Source organism: Camelus ferus, chromosome 25 (genome assembly GCF_009834535.1).
Source record: "Camelus ferus isolate YT-003-E chromosome 25, BCGSAC_Cfer_1.0, whole genome shotgun sequence".
NCBI lineage: Eukaryota > Metazoa > Chordata > Mammalia > Artiodactyla > Camelidae > Camelus > Camelus ferus.
Window position 1 is genome coordinate 2,878,490 of NC_045720.1, and position 16,536 is coordinate 2,895,025.

The following is a 16,536-nucleotide window of genomic DNA, read 5'->3' on the forward strand; positions in this document are numbered from 1 at the left end:
CTCATTGTGGTTTTGTTTTGCATTTCCCTGAGGATTAGTGATGCTGAGCATCCTTTCATGTGTCTGTTGGCATCTGTGTGTCTGCTCAGGCCCTCTGCCTAGTTTTTAATCGGGTTGTGTAGTGTTTCTGATGTGGACTTCCGTGAGTTCTTTGTCTATTCTGGGTATTAACTTCTTATTGGATATATTGCTTGCACATATTTTCTCCCATTCAGTGAGTCACCTTTTCATTTTGTTGATGGTTTCCTTTTCTGTGCAGGAGCTTTTTAGTTTGATGTAGTCCTGTTTGTTTATTTTAGCTCTTGTTTGCCTTGCTTCGAGAGACAGATCCAAAAAGAAATACTGCTCAGATGATGTCAGAGTGTACTGCCTCTGTTTTCTTCTAGGAGTTTTAGAGTTTCAGGTCTTAAATACAAGTCTTTAACCCGTCCCTTAGTGTATCCTTATATGTGGTCTGAGAAAGTAGTCCAGCTTGATCCTTTCACATGTAACTGTCCAATTTTCCCAACACCATGAAGAAACTGTCTTTTCTCCATTGTATATTTTTGCCTCCTTTCTCATAGATTACTTGACCATGTAAGTTGTGTTTATTTCTGAGCTCTCTATTCTGTTCCACTGATCTGTGTGTCTGTTTTTATACCAGTAGCTTTTATACTGTTTTGATGGCTGTAGCTTTGTAGTAAAGTCTGAAGTAGGAGCATGAGTCTTCCAGCTTCATTTTTCTTAAGATTGTTTTGATTCCTCATATAAGTGAAATCACACAGTATTTGTCTTTCTCTGACTTACTTCACTTAGCATAATACCCTCCAGGTCCATCCATGTTTTGACTTAAGATTGTTTTGACTATTTGGGGTCTTCTTTGTTTTCATACAGATTATAGAATTGTTCATTCTAGTTCTGTGAAAAATACCATTGATATTTAATAGATACTGCTTTGAATCTATAGATTGTCTTGAATAGTCTGGTCATTTTAACACTGTTAATTTTTCCAATCCATGAGCACATTATATCTTTCCATCTGTTTGTGTTGTCTTCAGTTTCTTTCATTAGTGTCTTATAGTTTTCAAATACAAGCTCTTTACCACACTTGGTTAGATTTTTTTCCTAGATACTTTATTTGTTTTGATGCAGTTGTAAATGGGATTGTTTTCTTAGTTTCTCTTTCTGATAGCTGTTAGTATATAAAAATGCAACAGGTTTCTGTACATTAGTTTTGTATCCTGCGGGTTTACTGGATTCATTTATTAGTTCTAATAGGTTTTTGGTGGTGTCTTTAGGATTTTCTATATGTAGTGTCGTGTCATCTGCAAACAGTGATAGTTTTACTTTTTTCTTTCCAATTTAGATTCCTTTTATTTCTTTTTCTTATCTGATTGCTGTGGCTAGAACTTCCAGTACTATGTTGAATAAAAGTGGTGAGAGTGGGCTTCCTTGTCTTTTTTCTCATCTTAGAGGAAATGCTTTCAGCTTTTCACCATTGAGTAGGATACTGGCTGTGTGTTTATCATATATGACCTTTAAGATGTTGAGGTATGTTCTCTCATACCCACGTTTTTGAGAGTTTGTAATCATAAATAGATGCTGAATTTTATCAAAAGCTTTTTTCTGCTTTTATTGAAATGATCTTATGATTTTTATTCCTCAGTTTGTTAATGTGGTGTATCACACTGATTGATTTGCAGATACCAAACATCGTTGCATCCCTGGGATGAATCCCAGCTGATCATGGTGTATCATATTTTTAACTGTTGTTGAATTTGATTTGCTAATGTTTTGTTGAGGATTTTTGCGTCTTTGTTCATCAGTGATACTGACCTGTAATTTTCTTTGTCTGGTTTTGGTATCAGGCTGATGTTAGCCCCATGGAATGAGTTTGGAAACATTCCTTCCTCTGCAGTTTTTTGGAATAGTTTCAGAAGGATAGGTGTTAACTCTTCTTTAAATGTTTGGTAGAATTCATCCGTGAAGCCATTTGATCCTGGACTTCTGTTTGTTGAGAGTTTTATTGCAAGAATGCATTTTTTTTTTTAAAGAAAAAACTCAGAATTAAGGGTCCTTGCCTTCTGAAAGATGACCAAGGCTCTGCCCCAGAGAAAGACCCTTACAGCAAGGCTGAGCCAGGGGTCCTCCCCTCCCCCCCCTCCCCTCCCCTTTCTCTGCTTTTAGAGTCTGTCTCTCCCTCTTTACCACATCGCATGAGCTGCTGTTTCCTGACAACCGCTGAGATTTTGAGCCTCTGACAGTTTGTCTGCTGTCAGTCCTTGGCATGTTTCCTCTATGAGGACCTTTAGGGGCCAGGCAGGCATCATGACTTCTCCTGTCCGTGCTTTATTGGAGTCGGGTGTCTGGTGAGTCGATTGGAAATGTGGACAGAAATGTGCCACGTGGGGCTCCCCCAGAGCAGAGTTGTGCAGAGGGCACTGGCTGCCCTGAGCCTGGGCCAGCAGGAGAGCTGCTGTCTCTGGCCACCCGCAGCGTGTTTCTGTGCCTCTGCTGAGCTGCGGACAGGCAGTCGGACAGGCGAGACAAGGGCCTGCGCCCGCTCAGTGCTGAGGGCACCACGGCGGAACAGCTGCTTCGTGCTCACCGGTTCCTGCTGCCGTCACGCCTGAAGGGTCACTTACAGCAGCCAACCTCCTCTCCACACTTGTGACCCCCGCAGTGGGGGCAGTGGTTTGGCTGTGCGGCTGAGTCAGGCTGGGCCTGGGCTTTGGCCACCGTCAAGGTGCTTGTTCTGGAGCCCAGGCTGAGCGGGCAGCGGCACCCAGGGCGCCTTCTGCAGCGAATCCCAGGAGTGTGAGGCGGATGGCCAAGCCGGCCCGACTTCAGTGGGTGGGAGTGCCCTGTGTGCACGGCAGGGGCCTTGCAGGGTCACATGTGGCAGCTAGTCCTATAGCTTTGGGGACAGGAGCCCTGCCACCCTCGTCTTCTGTGCCTCCAGGGAGTCCTGCAGGGTCCATTGGCTACAGTGGGCAGCGAGGGAGGTCTCTGATGGTTGAGTCGCCAGATGAATGCAGCAGAAACCCACTGCAGGTCTAGTTGATTCCTTACAGAAGGCATTTGAAAGTCATGTTATTAAAAGGAGCCCCAGGGCTTATGAAATTGCTTAAAAACCAGGTGTCAGAAGAATGTCTTCCTTGTGTGCCATTTCCCTGATTTTACTGACATTTTGCTCGAATTCTGTCTTGTTTCAGGGAAATAGTGGAACATATGGTTCAGCACTTTAAAACACAGATCTTTGGGGATCGGAAACCAGTGTTTGATGGAAGGAAGAACCTCTACACAGCGATGCCCCTTCCAATTGGGAGGGATAAGGTGAGTCCACAGGTGTGCCTGGACGATGGCGCGCAGCGAGCGCGCTCACCGTGCTCTTGTCACGCCGAGTCCTCCTGCTGAGAGGGGAGAGCTGCTGATGGGCCTCGTGCTTCGTCACGGGACCCGCAGAAACCACCTGCCGCGTGTTGTGGTTTTCAGAGGCAGAAGGTTAAGTTGTCTAAGTCCAGAGAAAGGAGTTGAGAACTTCTTGAAACCACAGACTGCAGTGTCAGACACACATGTGCAGGCGTGTGCCCCAGCCCACCACCAAGCAGGAGCCTGGGTCATGAGGCTGGGCCTGCGGAAAAGTGTGTTTGTACAGGTGTAGATGTGTGTGACAAGGGCCACAGAGCAACGCTAACACTCAGCTGTAGCCCGAGATGCCTCTGAAACCATCGTCGTGCTGGTCGGTCCCTCCGGGAGCAGTGGGCAGGTTACAGTGTCGCCTTCTCTTGTTGTCTTCATTCTTATTGTGGCTTTGTTTACAAAGCAGCAGCACTTCTGCCTGGAAGCTGTCACTTCTCGGCGTGTCTTTCAACAAATGGGCCACTCTGGGTTTATACGGGAGGAAGAGCAAAGACTCGGTTCATAAATGATTTTTACTCGTACTTAAAAAAACCCCACAAACTGGCAGTTTAGCAGTTATCCAAATCCCAGTGAGAACGTGGAAGCTGCGCCCCTTCGGCAGTGACCTGCACGCTGAGCTTCTCAAAGCCTAGGGTCCCTGAGCAGGAGGAGAGCTCAGAGGGGCTGACGCTGCTGCCCAGTGACCTGCAGGTTCTCTGCAGGCAGTGAATTTTTTTGCTTTTGCATTTTAATGATGATCTTAAATGACTAAGCGCCTTTCGCCCGGCGGGCAGGGCAGCAGGGCCAATGGCACCAGCGCCCCAACAGCGTGGCTCGGAACGGCAGCGTCTGATAAGGAGGGTGGTGAGGGCCGCGGGAAGGCAGGTGCTGACACAGCTCTGCGCAGCGACCCTGGGAGACGGCAGTGCCGCGGGGCCGGCTCGCCAGGCGCTGGGTGATTGACGTGGTGCCCTAAATGTGGGGGCCCGGGACCAGATGCCTGTCAGCTGAGCAGGGTCACCCCTGGCAGGTTAACATGCTCTGCCTTTGAAATTTATCAGTTATAAAGTTGTGTGTTTAATTCGCACATTTGTTTTTGTTTAAAGTTGTATAAGAAGGAAAAGCATAAGGAGTTTATTCACAGTTTGGCCTGTGCACGTGTATGATTAGGTACTAAGAGGGGTTTAGGGTTATTTTTCCTTCAGAAGGGGTGGCGGAGCGTGCACGGTACTCAGATTTGAGGCATGTCGTTGTGGGCGTTCACACAGGCCCGGGTGTGGTCCCAGTCCCCGGGCCAGGCTGCGACTGCCACACCCCCAAAGTGGGCAGGCGGTATAGATGCTACCTCTGGTCCTTGTGAGAACTAAACCCTTGTGTGCAAGTGAGCACACCCGAAGGGAAGCCCCTCCGCCTGTAATGTGCTTTCTGCACCCCTGAGGCCTCAGTTAATGGGTGGGTTCTGATTCAGGGTCTGCCTTTGGAAGCCGTTCCCGGGTGGTGCTCTGACTGCTGGTTCTAAATCATACTCTGAGTTGTCAGGTTTCAAGTAGTTAATCAGAACGCCTGGGACGCGGTACACACGTGTTCACAGATACTAATAGTTACTGTTCCAGGTCTGAGGGATTCACAGCGGTCTCCTAACTGGTGTTAGTGGGGGCTGCCTCCATGCCCACGGTAGCCCTTCAGACACATGGCTGAGTACCAGTGTTCGCACAGGCTCTCTTAGATTTAATCCCACCCAGCCCCACCCTCTTTTCGGGTGGCTTAGGGAACCCACCCAAAGCCACGGTATTCAGTTAGGGTGAGGTGTCTCGACTCCAGACCTCTCCTTCCACTCATTACGGTGCTAGCAAACACTCGTGGGATGCAGAAATTATCTCTTCTGTCTGAGAGTTAATATCAGGTGTTACCCCTTTTCTGTTCCCGTACATTCACATCTTACAGCAAAGTGTCACACACACACCCCTTTTTCCTTTTGTGTTTGCTCTGTGTTCTGTGAAGTACTTTTCTTTGTATCCTGGATGCTTCTGTAGTAGGAGAGGAAACCCTCGAATGTCCCAGTAGCCCCGCTGTGTGCCCGTGGCTGTGCGGGCTGCTGCAGACGTGCCCAGGGCTACACGACGCCTGGCCCTGGCTGCAGGGAGGCAGCTCTTGTGATCTGCTCCTGATCTCTCCTGCTGACACCCTCGTCCGCCCTCCCTGCTTCCAGCCCCTCTGTGGAAAGAGACACGCACCTTACTGTGATTGAAAGGCCCTGTGCCCCAGGTCAGCCCCTCACTTCTCAGAACAGGAGACTGGGAAGGTTGTTCAGGCTCCTCACAGTTCGGGATGTCCTCTTCAGCAGGAACATGACATGATTTGCACGATGGGAATGTGTGTTGTTCCCAATGCTGGCTGCAGCCCGGGCCTCCCCCAGGGGCCTGCAGCATCCTGGGGCTACAGCCTCTGCATTTATTCCGGGAAGGACACAGCACAGTGGGGCAGGTGCACACTCGAATGAATTGGCAGCAGACCCTGCAGGGAAGGCTCTCGTTCATTCACAGAGCCCACCACACGCCCCCTCCTGCTCGCCCTGTGTCCTGGGCTGCACGAGCCAGGCCACAAGTACCCAGCTGACCTGCGGTGACAGGTTGGAGAGTCTGAGCAGGGCGCTGAGGCTCCTGCACTTGGAGGGGCAGGAGATTTGAGGACAGGCAGGAGGCGGGGCCGGGAGCCATCCCTGGGGCCCCTCCTTGGGGAGGCACCCGGGAGGGCCTTCTCTGCCTCGCCGGCTCTCCTTTGGGGCTGTTCTGCCGCCTTCCGGGGCTGAGGGGCCCTCCATTGAAGCCAGGGTGCTTTGAACGCAGCAGGTGGGTGGGAGGTGCTTCCCTCACAGAGCAGCCCCTTCGGGCATCGGCTTTGTCCCCTGCGAGGGTGGTGGGACTCCCAGCGTGTTGTCACCTGGCGACAGTTTGCTTGTCGGAGGGGTTTGTTGCTGTGCAGTCACCGACCTGGGGTCTCAGCTCCCTGCACATGGGAACAAGGCCTGTGGCCCCAGGCACGGGCTCCTGCAGGCCCGGGACCGAGCCCACGGCGAGTCCGGCGGCCCCACGTCCTGGGGACGGATGGCAGCCGGTGTACGGGCCACACGGTCTGGACACTAACTCTTACTGAGAGCGGCCCTGGCCGCGGGCGCGCCTTCGCGCTCTTGGCGGTTTCCTTTTCTTTGTTTTTTGCTGTGTGGTGGCACCGGATTCTAGTCTGTCACCCTGGTGGTGTTCAGACATAGAGGTGAGTGTGGCTTTGGACTGTGGAGCTACTGAGCTCTGCAGCCAGCTCGCGGTCCTCCAGGCCCTGGGCAGTGCCGGCCGCAGGTCTTCGGGTTGTGCATGTTGGGAGAGTGGCAGTCACAGGGTCCCCATGTCCCAGCTCCTGTGGATGCTGGCGTCCTCGGTGGCACGAGTGTCTGTGAGGCGGGTGGGCTGCCCTCCTGTCCCACCTGTACAGACAGGGAGCCCGGTGGACGCCCCTGCCCACGGTCAGACCATCGCAGTGATGGAGCTGGGAGCCCCCACACCCTGTGCACCTCCGGTCAGCGCCCTCGGACACGGCGCTGTTGGGAGGCAGTGCTCCAGGCTGTTCAGAGGTCCGAGGATCTTGGTGTGTGGAGCGGCTCCACTGGCCAGCAGCCCCGACGGTGTGAGGACTTTGCTCAGGCTCCTGCCGCAGCTGACACCCAGGCTGCCTTGTCCCAGGGGTGACATTTCTGTTGAAATCTCTAGTGTCCCTCACATATGAGGTGCGTGTAACCGTCGGCCTCTTGAGACGTGGTGGCTGGCAGGGAATGTTGTCAGGCCTGGAGTTGGTTCTGTTCCCTTCACTGAGGCTAAGAGGAGGCTGGTCCAGAAACTTTAAAAACGTAAGCACCCTCTGCTGACCGAGGGCACGCCCCTCCGGGCCCCCTCCCCCCAACCGGCTGAAGAGTTAACAAGCATCTGATTAGCACCAGCTCACAGGACTGTCCTTTAGATCTGCCGCGTCCTGCTGGGTGGAGACACATGCGATGGGCTCCAGATGCCTGCTGTGGACGTCCGTGTGTGATTTGGAAATTAGGTTGGTGGTTTCCGTCCACCTGTTGGCTGTGACCTTGACGTACTGTGTCTGAACAGGTGGGGCTGTCTTCTCCCTCTGTTGATGTTGAAGCCAGGTCTCTGCTAGTTCACACAGGAACCCCCCCCCCCCCACTCCCACCACTATCCTGATGACTTGGGTTAAACTGACCCTTCGGTCTTTGCTGGTTTCATCAGCTGTGTGTACACCCTTCTCATATATTTGCTCTGAGAGGAGTTGTACAGTACTGTCCTTCAGTGGCTTGCTTCTTTTACTGGGTATTAGATACTTGAAATCCATCCATCGTGAAGAATCTGTTCCTTTTTCAGTGCTCTGTCCTCCCTTGGATGGACCTGGGGCCTTTTGCAGGTCGGGGCTGTCAGCATAATGGTACTCGGAGTGCTGCTGGGTGTGTGGGGCTGTGCACAGAGCGGAAGGATGTGTCTACCTGGACACAGGTATGCAGGAGGCTTCAGCACAGTCTGGTTGCTGCTCCAGTGATGTTTGGATGAGGTGTGGCAAGTGCAAGATGGAGGAGCCCCCGGGAGCAGAGGGTGCATAGACAGGAATGAGAACAAGCTGCTGGGAGAGGGCGGAGGGGGAGTGAATGAATAAGCCTGGTGCTGGCCAGGTGCTTGAGCAGGGATGCAGCAGCTGGCGGGAGTTTGCTGGGCGCCTGAGTGGGGCGGCCTTCCAGGCAGATAGTGCAGCGGGGTTGAGCCCCTTCCTTCTGAGAGGCCCAGGGTGGGCGGGGCTGTGGCCTGGCCTCTGCTGTGTTGCCCTCGAAGTGACAGCCCCCAGCCCGCTACTGAGGACCTTGCGGCCCCCTGGTCATCGCGTGGTGAGTGGAAGGACCTTTGGTCTCAGCCAGCTGGCTCCCAACCCCACCTCTGCCCTTTTGCGGTTGTGTGGCCTTGGACTGGTTTCTGTGTTTTTATGTATAAAACGTGGTAAGTCTTCCTTGCTAGCATTTCTGGGTGTTTGAGAATAAAATGTATGTGGTCTGTGACCTGTGGGCCATAGATGTTCTAGACACACGAGGATTATTATCAGCAAATATTAAAACTGCTTCAGTCCTCACCTGAGGGAGGTTTGTGTGTGCCGTGTTCAGGGTGTGTCTGCAGTTACCAGGTGACTTACCTGGAGGGTTTGAAGTGGTGGCGTGAAGTGACTGGGGAAAGGTGGGTCTGGGCATCACGCGGAGCGAGGTGGGGTGGGCTGAGTGAAGATGAGGGCCTGGCTGGAGGGGAGGGACATGGGTTCATGTTCTTTGCGAGGGTGGAATCTGGAGGCCACACCGTAGACTGTGGTCCAGTACTGGACTGGCCACTAGCTACACGTGGCTCTGTGTGTTTAAGGTTATTAAAAATGGACGGAGCTAGAAGTTTGGTCCCGCAGTCACACCAACCGCATTTCAAGTGCTCGGAGCCGAAGCTGCTTGCTCTGCCGTCCTGTCCCTGGTGGTGGCGGTGCCGCGGCACGTCCCTGTGCTCGGTGGGTGTGGACAGTCAGTGGGCGGGCAGGGGGCGCGTCTGCCTGGGGAAGAGCCAACACACGCTGTCCCCGCCGCCCGCGTCCTGCCTTCGGGGACTCATAGGCTTACGCTTTAGCACGGACTCGTTTACTCAGACAGAAGGGGTGAAGGGACTGGAGGAGGCACGTCCCTATACTCTGCAGTCGTTAGCATCTTGCTGTTTACCTCATGTCTATTCTGAGAAGGCTTTTTGTTCCCGATTCACCTACTGTGAAACTGGACCCACTGCAGTTTTCTCAGTTCCACTGGAGAAAGAGTGGCCCTCCAGGACCCCAACGATCTGCCGGCGTCCCTCCCCTGTCCCAGGAGCAGCCTCCACTCATGCCTGCCCCCGCTTTCCTCTCCCTGGGCACCCTCCTCAGAGGGGCTCCGGGACCCAGGCAAGCAGCCGCGCGGAGCCCCGTTGCCCTGACGTTGCCTCCTCGGGCCGTGGTCTCGCCGCTGCTTCTCCTGGCTGCCCCGTGTGCGGCTTAAGAGTAAGCACCGGGCACCGCAGAGGGAAGAGCTGAACTGCCCGGTGCAGCCCCAGTCACCGTGCGGGGGCGGGCGGGGCCTGGGGCGGGCGCGCTCGTGTGTGCTGGAGAAAGGACTGACTGAATGTCCCTGACCCCCTGATAGTTCCTCAGGAGGGAAGCGTCAGTAACCGTGTGCTCTGGACGCCCCCCCAGGTGGAGCTGGAGGTCACGTTGCCAGGAGAAGGGAAGGACCGCATCTTCAAGGTGTCCATCAAGTGGGTGTCCTGCGTGAGCTTACAGGCCTTACACGATGCACTTTCGGGGCGGCTGCCCAGCGTCCCCTTTGAGACGATCCAGGCCCTGGACGTGGTCATGAGGCATTTGCCGTCCATGAGGTGAGGACCGTCCCTGAGCTGGTCCAGGAGCTTCTGCTTCTGACGCCAGCGTTACCTGAGCACTTGTCTCCTCTGTGTGAGGAAGAGCTGCCTCCTGGGTCGGGTGGTGATGGCCATGAGGATGCATGTGATGGAAGCGCTACAGTGTCAGCCTGGGGAAAGCCTGCCGTAGAAGAGCAGGCTGCCGGAACTCTCAGCCCAGCACGGCGACACTGCCTCCCTGTCTCTGGCACGGCTGGGCGTCGTCCCTCACTCTGCCCGACTGTGAGCTCGGTCCTGTTCCTCTTTCGCCCTCACACTGGGGACCCATAACAGTAGAATCCTGTTCCAGGTTCTGGGCTGGCCTGGCGTCCAGCACGTGGAGAAACTTTTTCAGGACTATGGGCAGCGCCCCTGCCCCTGCCTCGCACGTGGGCTTATTCTGTGGGGTTGCTTTCTCTCCACACCTGGGACAGAGCGCAGCTGGGCACTCTGATGACTCATAACTGACCGGTGGGAGACACAGGGCTGCACTGACTCCTGTGTGGCAGCACGTGCGAGCCACACCCATACCTCTGTTTGTGACCTGGGGCACCTGTTCCTTCCACGTCTGCAGCACACAGTAGGGCCTCAGGAACAATTTGAATGAGTAATTGGAAGAAGGGATGCCTCAGACTGAAACAAACCTCCATCCTGAGCGCTGCCCATACCGACCAGAGCTCTCAGGACTGAGGGGAGAGAGGAAGTGTGAGAGGAGGCGCCTGGAGGGGCTGTGCTCAGTTTCACAGTGGTCCCCCCGGCCCCCAGCATCTAATCTGTCACCACTTGGAGCTGTTGACGGCAGGAAGGTGGGTGGGTGCAAAATAACCTCACTCTAGAAGGGTTGTTGCCAGAATGTCGAATACGGTTTTTGATGAGTGGCAGGAATTACTGTGATTTTTTTTCTCTGAATTCCTTTGAATTAATTACCATGTGACTTTTACAGTCAGGAGGAAAGTCTTTCATTTGGGGAAAATAATAGAGAAAGAGGCAGGATTAACACATTAACACATCTAAGGGAGAGACAAAGAGGGTCGTGTGGTGGCTCAGCTTGCAGGTGACAGGGTCTTCCCTTGGAGACCCTTGGAGATGCCGCAGGCACCGACTGCTGCGCTGTGGCAGCAGCTGGCCCCTGGGAGGGCGTGGGTCTGTCCCCCCTTGGCCTCGCTGTCCCACAGTTTGAGGTCTGAGCTCCTACTCCCTGTGTCTGGAGCCTCTCCGTAGAGGAGCTGAGCGGGCACTTCAGGCTGGTCCAGCCAGCTCTTCCTGACTGCGGTCGTGTGCACCCCGCCCCCCTTCCCAGTCCTAGACAGAGGTGAAGTGCTGTGTGCAGGTCGCGGGCTGTGGGCGGGGCGTTAGGTGGTTGGATCATGTGGGAAACCGAGACTCAGCGGGTCGCCAAGTGTCCTGTTCTCCACGTGTCCCCGTGAGTCGAGGCCAGGCTGGGCACCCCGCAGAGCCAGCCGTGGACAGGGCGTGGGGCCGGCCGTGGCGGGTGCCTCTGGCCGCCTTCCCAGCCCGGGCCCCCGTTGCAGGTACACCCCCGTGGGCCGCTCCTTCTTCACGGCGTCCGAGGGCTGCTCCAACCCGCTGGGAGGGGGCCGAGAGGTGTGGTTTGGCTTCCATCAGTCCGTCCGGCCTTCTCTTTGGAAGATGATGCTGAATATTGACGGTAAGCGAAGCCCTGGTAGTCGTGCTGCGGTGGGGCTGGGGACCGTCAGAGCTGGGGGAGGGGGCTGCAGGTGCCCAGCCCTCCTCACTGCTCCTTCAGTGAGGGCGGTAACCCTCAGGCTTGGCCATCATTGCCACCGTGGGGCCCACTCCAGAGACATGGTTCAGGGCACTGAGGTGGACCTGGGCTCAGCTGGTGTCCGCGGGGGCTGGCTCCAGTTGGTGAGCGGACCCCCTGCTGCAGGAGCTTCAGTCTCGGTCTGGTGGGCATGAGAACAGGGGGGCCCTTTGGGGGCCGGCTCGCTGTCACTTCCCACCTTGTCTCCAGACTTGCAGGTGGCCCGCCTCTCTTGAGAGACTCCTGGCTGCCCTCTGTGCTGGCTCACACGCGGGGGTGGTAAACTTCAGAGGGACCTGTTCAAGAAGGCAGTCAAAGTGCCGGGACATCCAAGACTTGGGGGGTTGTCACGATCTGTGAGGCTTTGCTCTCAGAGGGTGACTTTTCCTTTCGAGTCTGCCACTGCCTCTGACCGGAGTCGGATCGGGCAGTCAGTGACCGACTCGAACCCCCCGCTGCTCCATCCAGGCTCTGCAGGTGCCGGGAGCAGAGGTGTGGGGTCCACTGGAAGGGGCTGCGCCGGGCACAGCTGGTCATGTTTCTGCTTTTGTCTCTTTTCCTGCCTGTAGTCTCGGCAACAGCGTTTTACAAGGCACAACCAGTGATTGAGTTTGTTTGTGAAGTTTTGGATTTTAAAAGTATTGAAGAACAACAAAAACCTCTGACAGATTCCCAAAGGGTAAAGTTTACCAAAGAAATCAAAGGTAACTAGCCACCTGGCACGTGGGGTTGCGGTCCCTTCGTGGCCCCGCCCCTCTCCGGGTCTCCTGAGCATTTCTGGGGTGGGGCGGCAGAAGTTTGTTGTCTGATGGATTAGCACGGGGACAGTTAACCCATTTCAGAGTGGGAGCAATTTCTAAATAAGTGGGTTTCTGTGTGGGGTCTCGGCAACGTCCAGGCATGGGTGCTCAGGCCTGAGGGCGGCTGCAGGGTCACAGTCAGCGTCTCATGACGTTTTGGAATCTGATTCCCTGGCATCTGACAGTCACAGCTTTGGCACTGTCTGTACCCAGCGAGCCTTGTTTCTACTCAAGGAAGTGCAGTCCAGGGTTCACTGGCCTGGCTGGGGTCTGTCTGCCCATCATTGGATGGTGGGCGGGCCCCGCCGCTCTCCCCGAGAGCCCCGCCCCTCTGCACCTGTCCCTTTCTGGGGGCGTCTCAAGATGGGCAGCAGTACTCATTGCTAAAAATAATCCTGAAGGAAGGAGAGAGCTGTGGTGCTGACACCGTGCCCTCAGCTGGCCCATGCCGCCACCCTCGTCTTTGAGAACAGTGCCCTGCCGCTGGTCTGGGCGTCTCGGGTGGCCGGCGTCCCTGTGGGTGACGTGGCCCACTCCGAGGGCCCCCAGAACGCCCTTGTGGGGTCTGTGGGCGCCAGTCCCTGTTGCCAGGTGGCAGGGCTTGCGCTGAAGCCCAGCCGCTCTGTGTCGCCAGGTCTCAAGGTGGAGATAACGCACTGCGGGCAGATGAAGAGGAAGTACCGTGTCTGCAACGTGACCCGGAGGCCTGCCAGCCACCAAACGTAAACGGCCCCTCAGACCCTTATCCGCCCAGTCTGCACTGTCGCCCAGATGTCACTCTCAAATTTCAGAAGTACACCTTTGGCTTAGTGGGTCCTGTACTTCACGATATAAAATAATGAGGTTCTGCCTGGGTGGGATGGGATGGGGGCCCCCATCAGTTTTCCTTCTTGAGTCTTACAGGCAAGAGGAGGGTCTTTCGGGTTTGTTTTCCAGTCCTCACTGCTGAGCGTGGTCCTGGAAGGGGGTGGCCATCAGTAGACGCTGCCCCAACTCGCAGGCGTGGCCCCGACCCCCGCTGATGCCAGGGCCTCTGTCCTGTGCTCTTTGTGCTCCATCACCTCACAGTTTAGGGCTGTGATCCGTGCAGTAACTGACCTGGCCACACAGACGCAGGGCCATCTTAGCGTGTGTGGCCCCCGAGCCCCACCTGGAGGCCTCCCGGGTCCATTGAGGACTCTTCAGTTTATTACATGGTCATTCCATGGCAGTGCCTGGTGTGCCTCTGGGCACTGGTTACACCAAGATGCCCAGGGCCCTGTGCAGCAAGAGCGCAGGATGGGCCTACACTCTGGCCCTGTGACCTCCCTCCACTGGCCAGAGCCTGCAGGGATGGCCGACCGCCTGGGCAGAGCAGAGGGATCAGCAGATGTCCCCTGACCCATGCCCAGCGCCCTTGGCCCCACTCTGCATGGGGGTCTCTCCTGCCAGCTTGTCCCTTCCGGTCTTCTGTCCTGGGAGGTTTCAGGTCCCGTGGGGCAGCACTGGGAGCTCTCAGCCCACAAACGACATTCAGAGTCAGCCTAGTCAGAGGCCAGCTAGAAAGCACACAGGACTTTCTGTCTGGTTCTGTCTTTGTTCGTCCTGAATCCCTTTTGCGTACGTTAGATGTGTGTGTCATTTGGGATTTTTGTGTATTGTAAGCATGTGGGTATTTTTCGTTCCGGCTCCAGAGGTGAAACAAAAGTTTAGGGGCATGCCCCAGAGGGCATGATTTCATTTTGACCCTTGGGAGATGCTTGGCCTCCCTGCACCTTCTTCAGCCCTAAGGAAGCAGCCCTGTGCGAGCTGAGCAGGCAGGGGGGCTCCACCGTGCGTCCCCCAGGGCCTGAGCTGCCTCTCTGTTCCCTAGGTTCCCGCTGCAGCAGGAGAGCGGGCAGACGGTGGAGTGCACAGTGGCCCAGTACTTCAAGGACAGGCACAAGCTGGTCCTGCGCTACCCCCACCTCCCATGTTTACAAGTCGGGCAGGAGCAGAAACACACCTACCTTCCCCTAGAGGCAAGTGCCCCCCATCTCTGTGTGCTGGGGGGACCCCGGGGGCAGGGCCCCAATCGGACCCCGGGTCCAAACTTTGTCACTCCTGCCACCATGAGACCCCTGGCAGGCTAATGGGCGTTGTCCAGCCCCAGCTTCCGCCGTAGTAAGATGGGTTTTGTGACTCATGGGATTCAGTGAAGGTGGAGACAGTGTGTAATGTGCCCAGCAGGCCTCTGGCACGGAGTAAAATGTGCTCAGAAAATAGACTGTTTCTTTCTTCACTTTCTGTCTAGGATTCACTTCTGGTTTGAAAAATTCTCACCTGGGGAAAGGTCAAATGCTGAAATTAAGATGCAAGTTTTAACTCTTTTCTGTTAGTGTTTTAAATTCCTGGAATTTGTCAAGTTGCTCGAACATCTAGGGCCTTGGTTTGGTTTTTCCCAAAACCAGACTGTCCAGGAGGCGGGCTTCCCTCCATCAGCCTCACACCTGCTCCGCGCCCGGCGGACACGGGGGCCCACCCCGCTGGTGGCGGTCTCAGGCTGTGCCTGCTTTTACCAGCTCCACTCCCAGCTCGAGACTGTGATGCTGGGCTCCCTTTGGGGGGGTTCTGCTGTCGACCAAAGGGCCCCCTGCAGGTGTGCGGTTTCTAGTGGTTTCAGGATCGGCTGCCACCACCAGAGTCTGTTTTGTGCCTCACAGTTTACCACGAGGAGTAGACTTGTCACAGACAGAGCTGGGTGCCAGCCCTCACTCTCGGCCTCAGACCTGAGCCTGCTCCCCGGTGCTGGTGTTGACGCCCCCGTTCCTGCGTTTTCTCGTAGGTCTGTAATATCGTGGCGGGACAGAGATGTATTAAAAAGCTGACGGACAATCAGACCTCAACCATGATCAGAGCGACTGCCAGGTCAGCCCCCGATCGGCAGGAGGAGATTAGCAAATTGGTGAGCGCATGTCCTTGGGCCAGTCCTGGGCAGGACACCCTCGGGGGGCCAACACTCGGTCCCAGGGCGAGGTACCTCTGATGCTTCGGACAGACGCGGCTTCTGGAAAGAAGCAGAGGCCGCCCCTGACTCTGTGCCTTTTCTTTCTTCCCTTTTCAAGATGAGAAGTGCCAGTTTTAATACAGACCCGTATGTTCGTGAATTTGGAATCATGGTCAAAGACGAGATGACAGATGTGACCGGGCGGGTCCTCCAGCCGCCCTCCATCCTCTACGGGGGCAGGGTAGGTGAGGGCTGTTGGGAGTGTGGGGGTGCGAGTCTGAGCGCTGATGGGAGAGCAGCAGCATCGACCCCGCTTGGGGTGGGACCACCCCCCAGGTGCAGACCATGGTCAAGGCAATTCCTGCACCCTTGTGAGCCTGTAACAGCTGTGGGGCATCGTGAGGGACTGGTTTCCTTGACCCCTTCGAAGTTTCTGGAATTATCCTTTTTCTTTTCAAAAGGTAGACTTATTATTCCATCGAAATTGTAAAAACATCATTGATTGTGTGTTAGGTACTCTGCCGGTGGTAAATTGTCTTCCAGAAGCTTATGCTGCTTTTCTGTCATCTAACTTTTGTGTGGGAGGTATTTTGTAGTAAGTGTGTCAGTTAGTCCGGGCACAGGGCTGTCTGTCTGCCTGTCTGTTTTTGCCCATTTGACCTCTGACTCTTATCATCAAAGGATCCTGACCCTTGAGCCTTCATAGTGCATGAGAAGCTCTTGTCCCCCCCCCCCCCCCCCCCCGCCCACTGCAAACCACCCCACCCCAGGGCAGAGCGCAGTGCCCCTGGGCAGCAAGCAGGGCCGGGGCCTTGGCGTCGCTGAGACTGGCGGGAGCCCGTGTTCCTCCTAACCTGGCACCTTTCCACCTGGTGGAGTGGCGCTCGGGTCCCCGGAGCCTGTAGCAAGGCTTAATTTTGTTTTGTTCGTAGGGTTTTTTCCTTCCTTATTTTAAAATACAAGTTCTGTTCTTTTTTTTAAATCTTTCAAGGTTCAGAAGTTACAAAGAATTATAGGAAAAAAATCTCTTTTTTCCCCGTGTGGGCTGTTCTCCAGGAAGGTGTTCTCCTTTGTAAAATTGCCTCGGATTATTCATGTATCTTTTCACCC

The 16,536-nt window shown here is 55.1% G+C and overlaps 1 protein-coding gene across 1 annotated transcript in view; it reads left to right on the top strand.

The window, feature by feature from the left end:
* The window catches only part of AGO2 (argonaute RISC catalytic component 2), a 93,156-nt gene that overhangs the window by 46,136 nt on the left and 30,484 nt on the right, over positions 1–16,536 (top strand). The window contains 8 exon segments of the mRNA XM_032467879.1: positions 3,195–3,315; positions 9,673–9,854; positions 11,408–11,544; positions 12,231–12,365; positions 13,096–13,183; positions 14,314–14,461; positions 15,265–15,384; positions 15,545–15,667. Of these exon segments, the coding sequence (XP_032323770.1) occupies positions 3,195–3,315; positions 9,673–9,854; positions 11,408–11,544; positions 12,231–12,365; positions 13,096–13,183; positions 14,314–14,461; positions 15,265–15,384; positions 15,545–15,667 (1,054 nt within the window).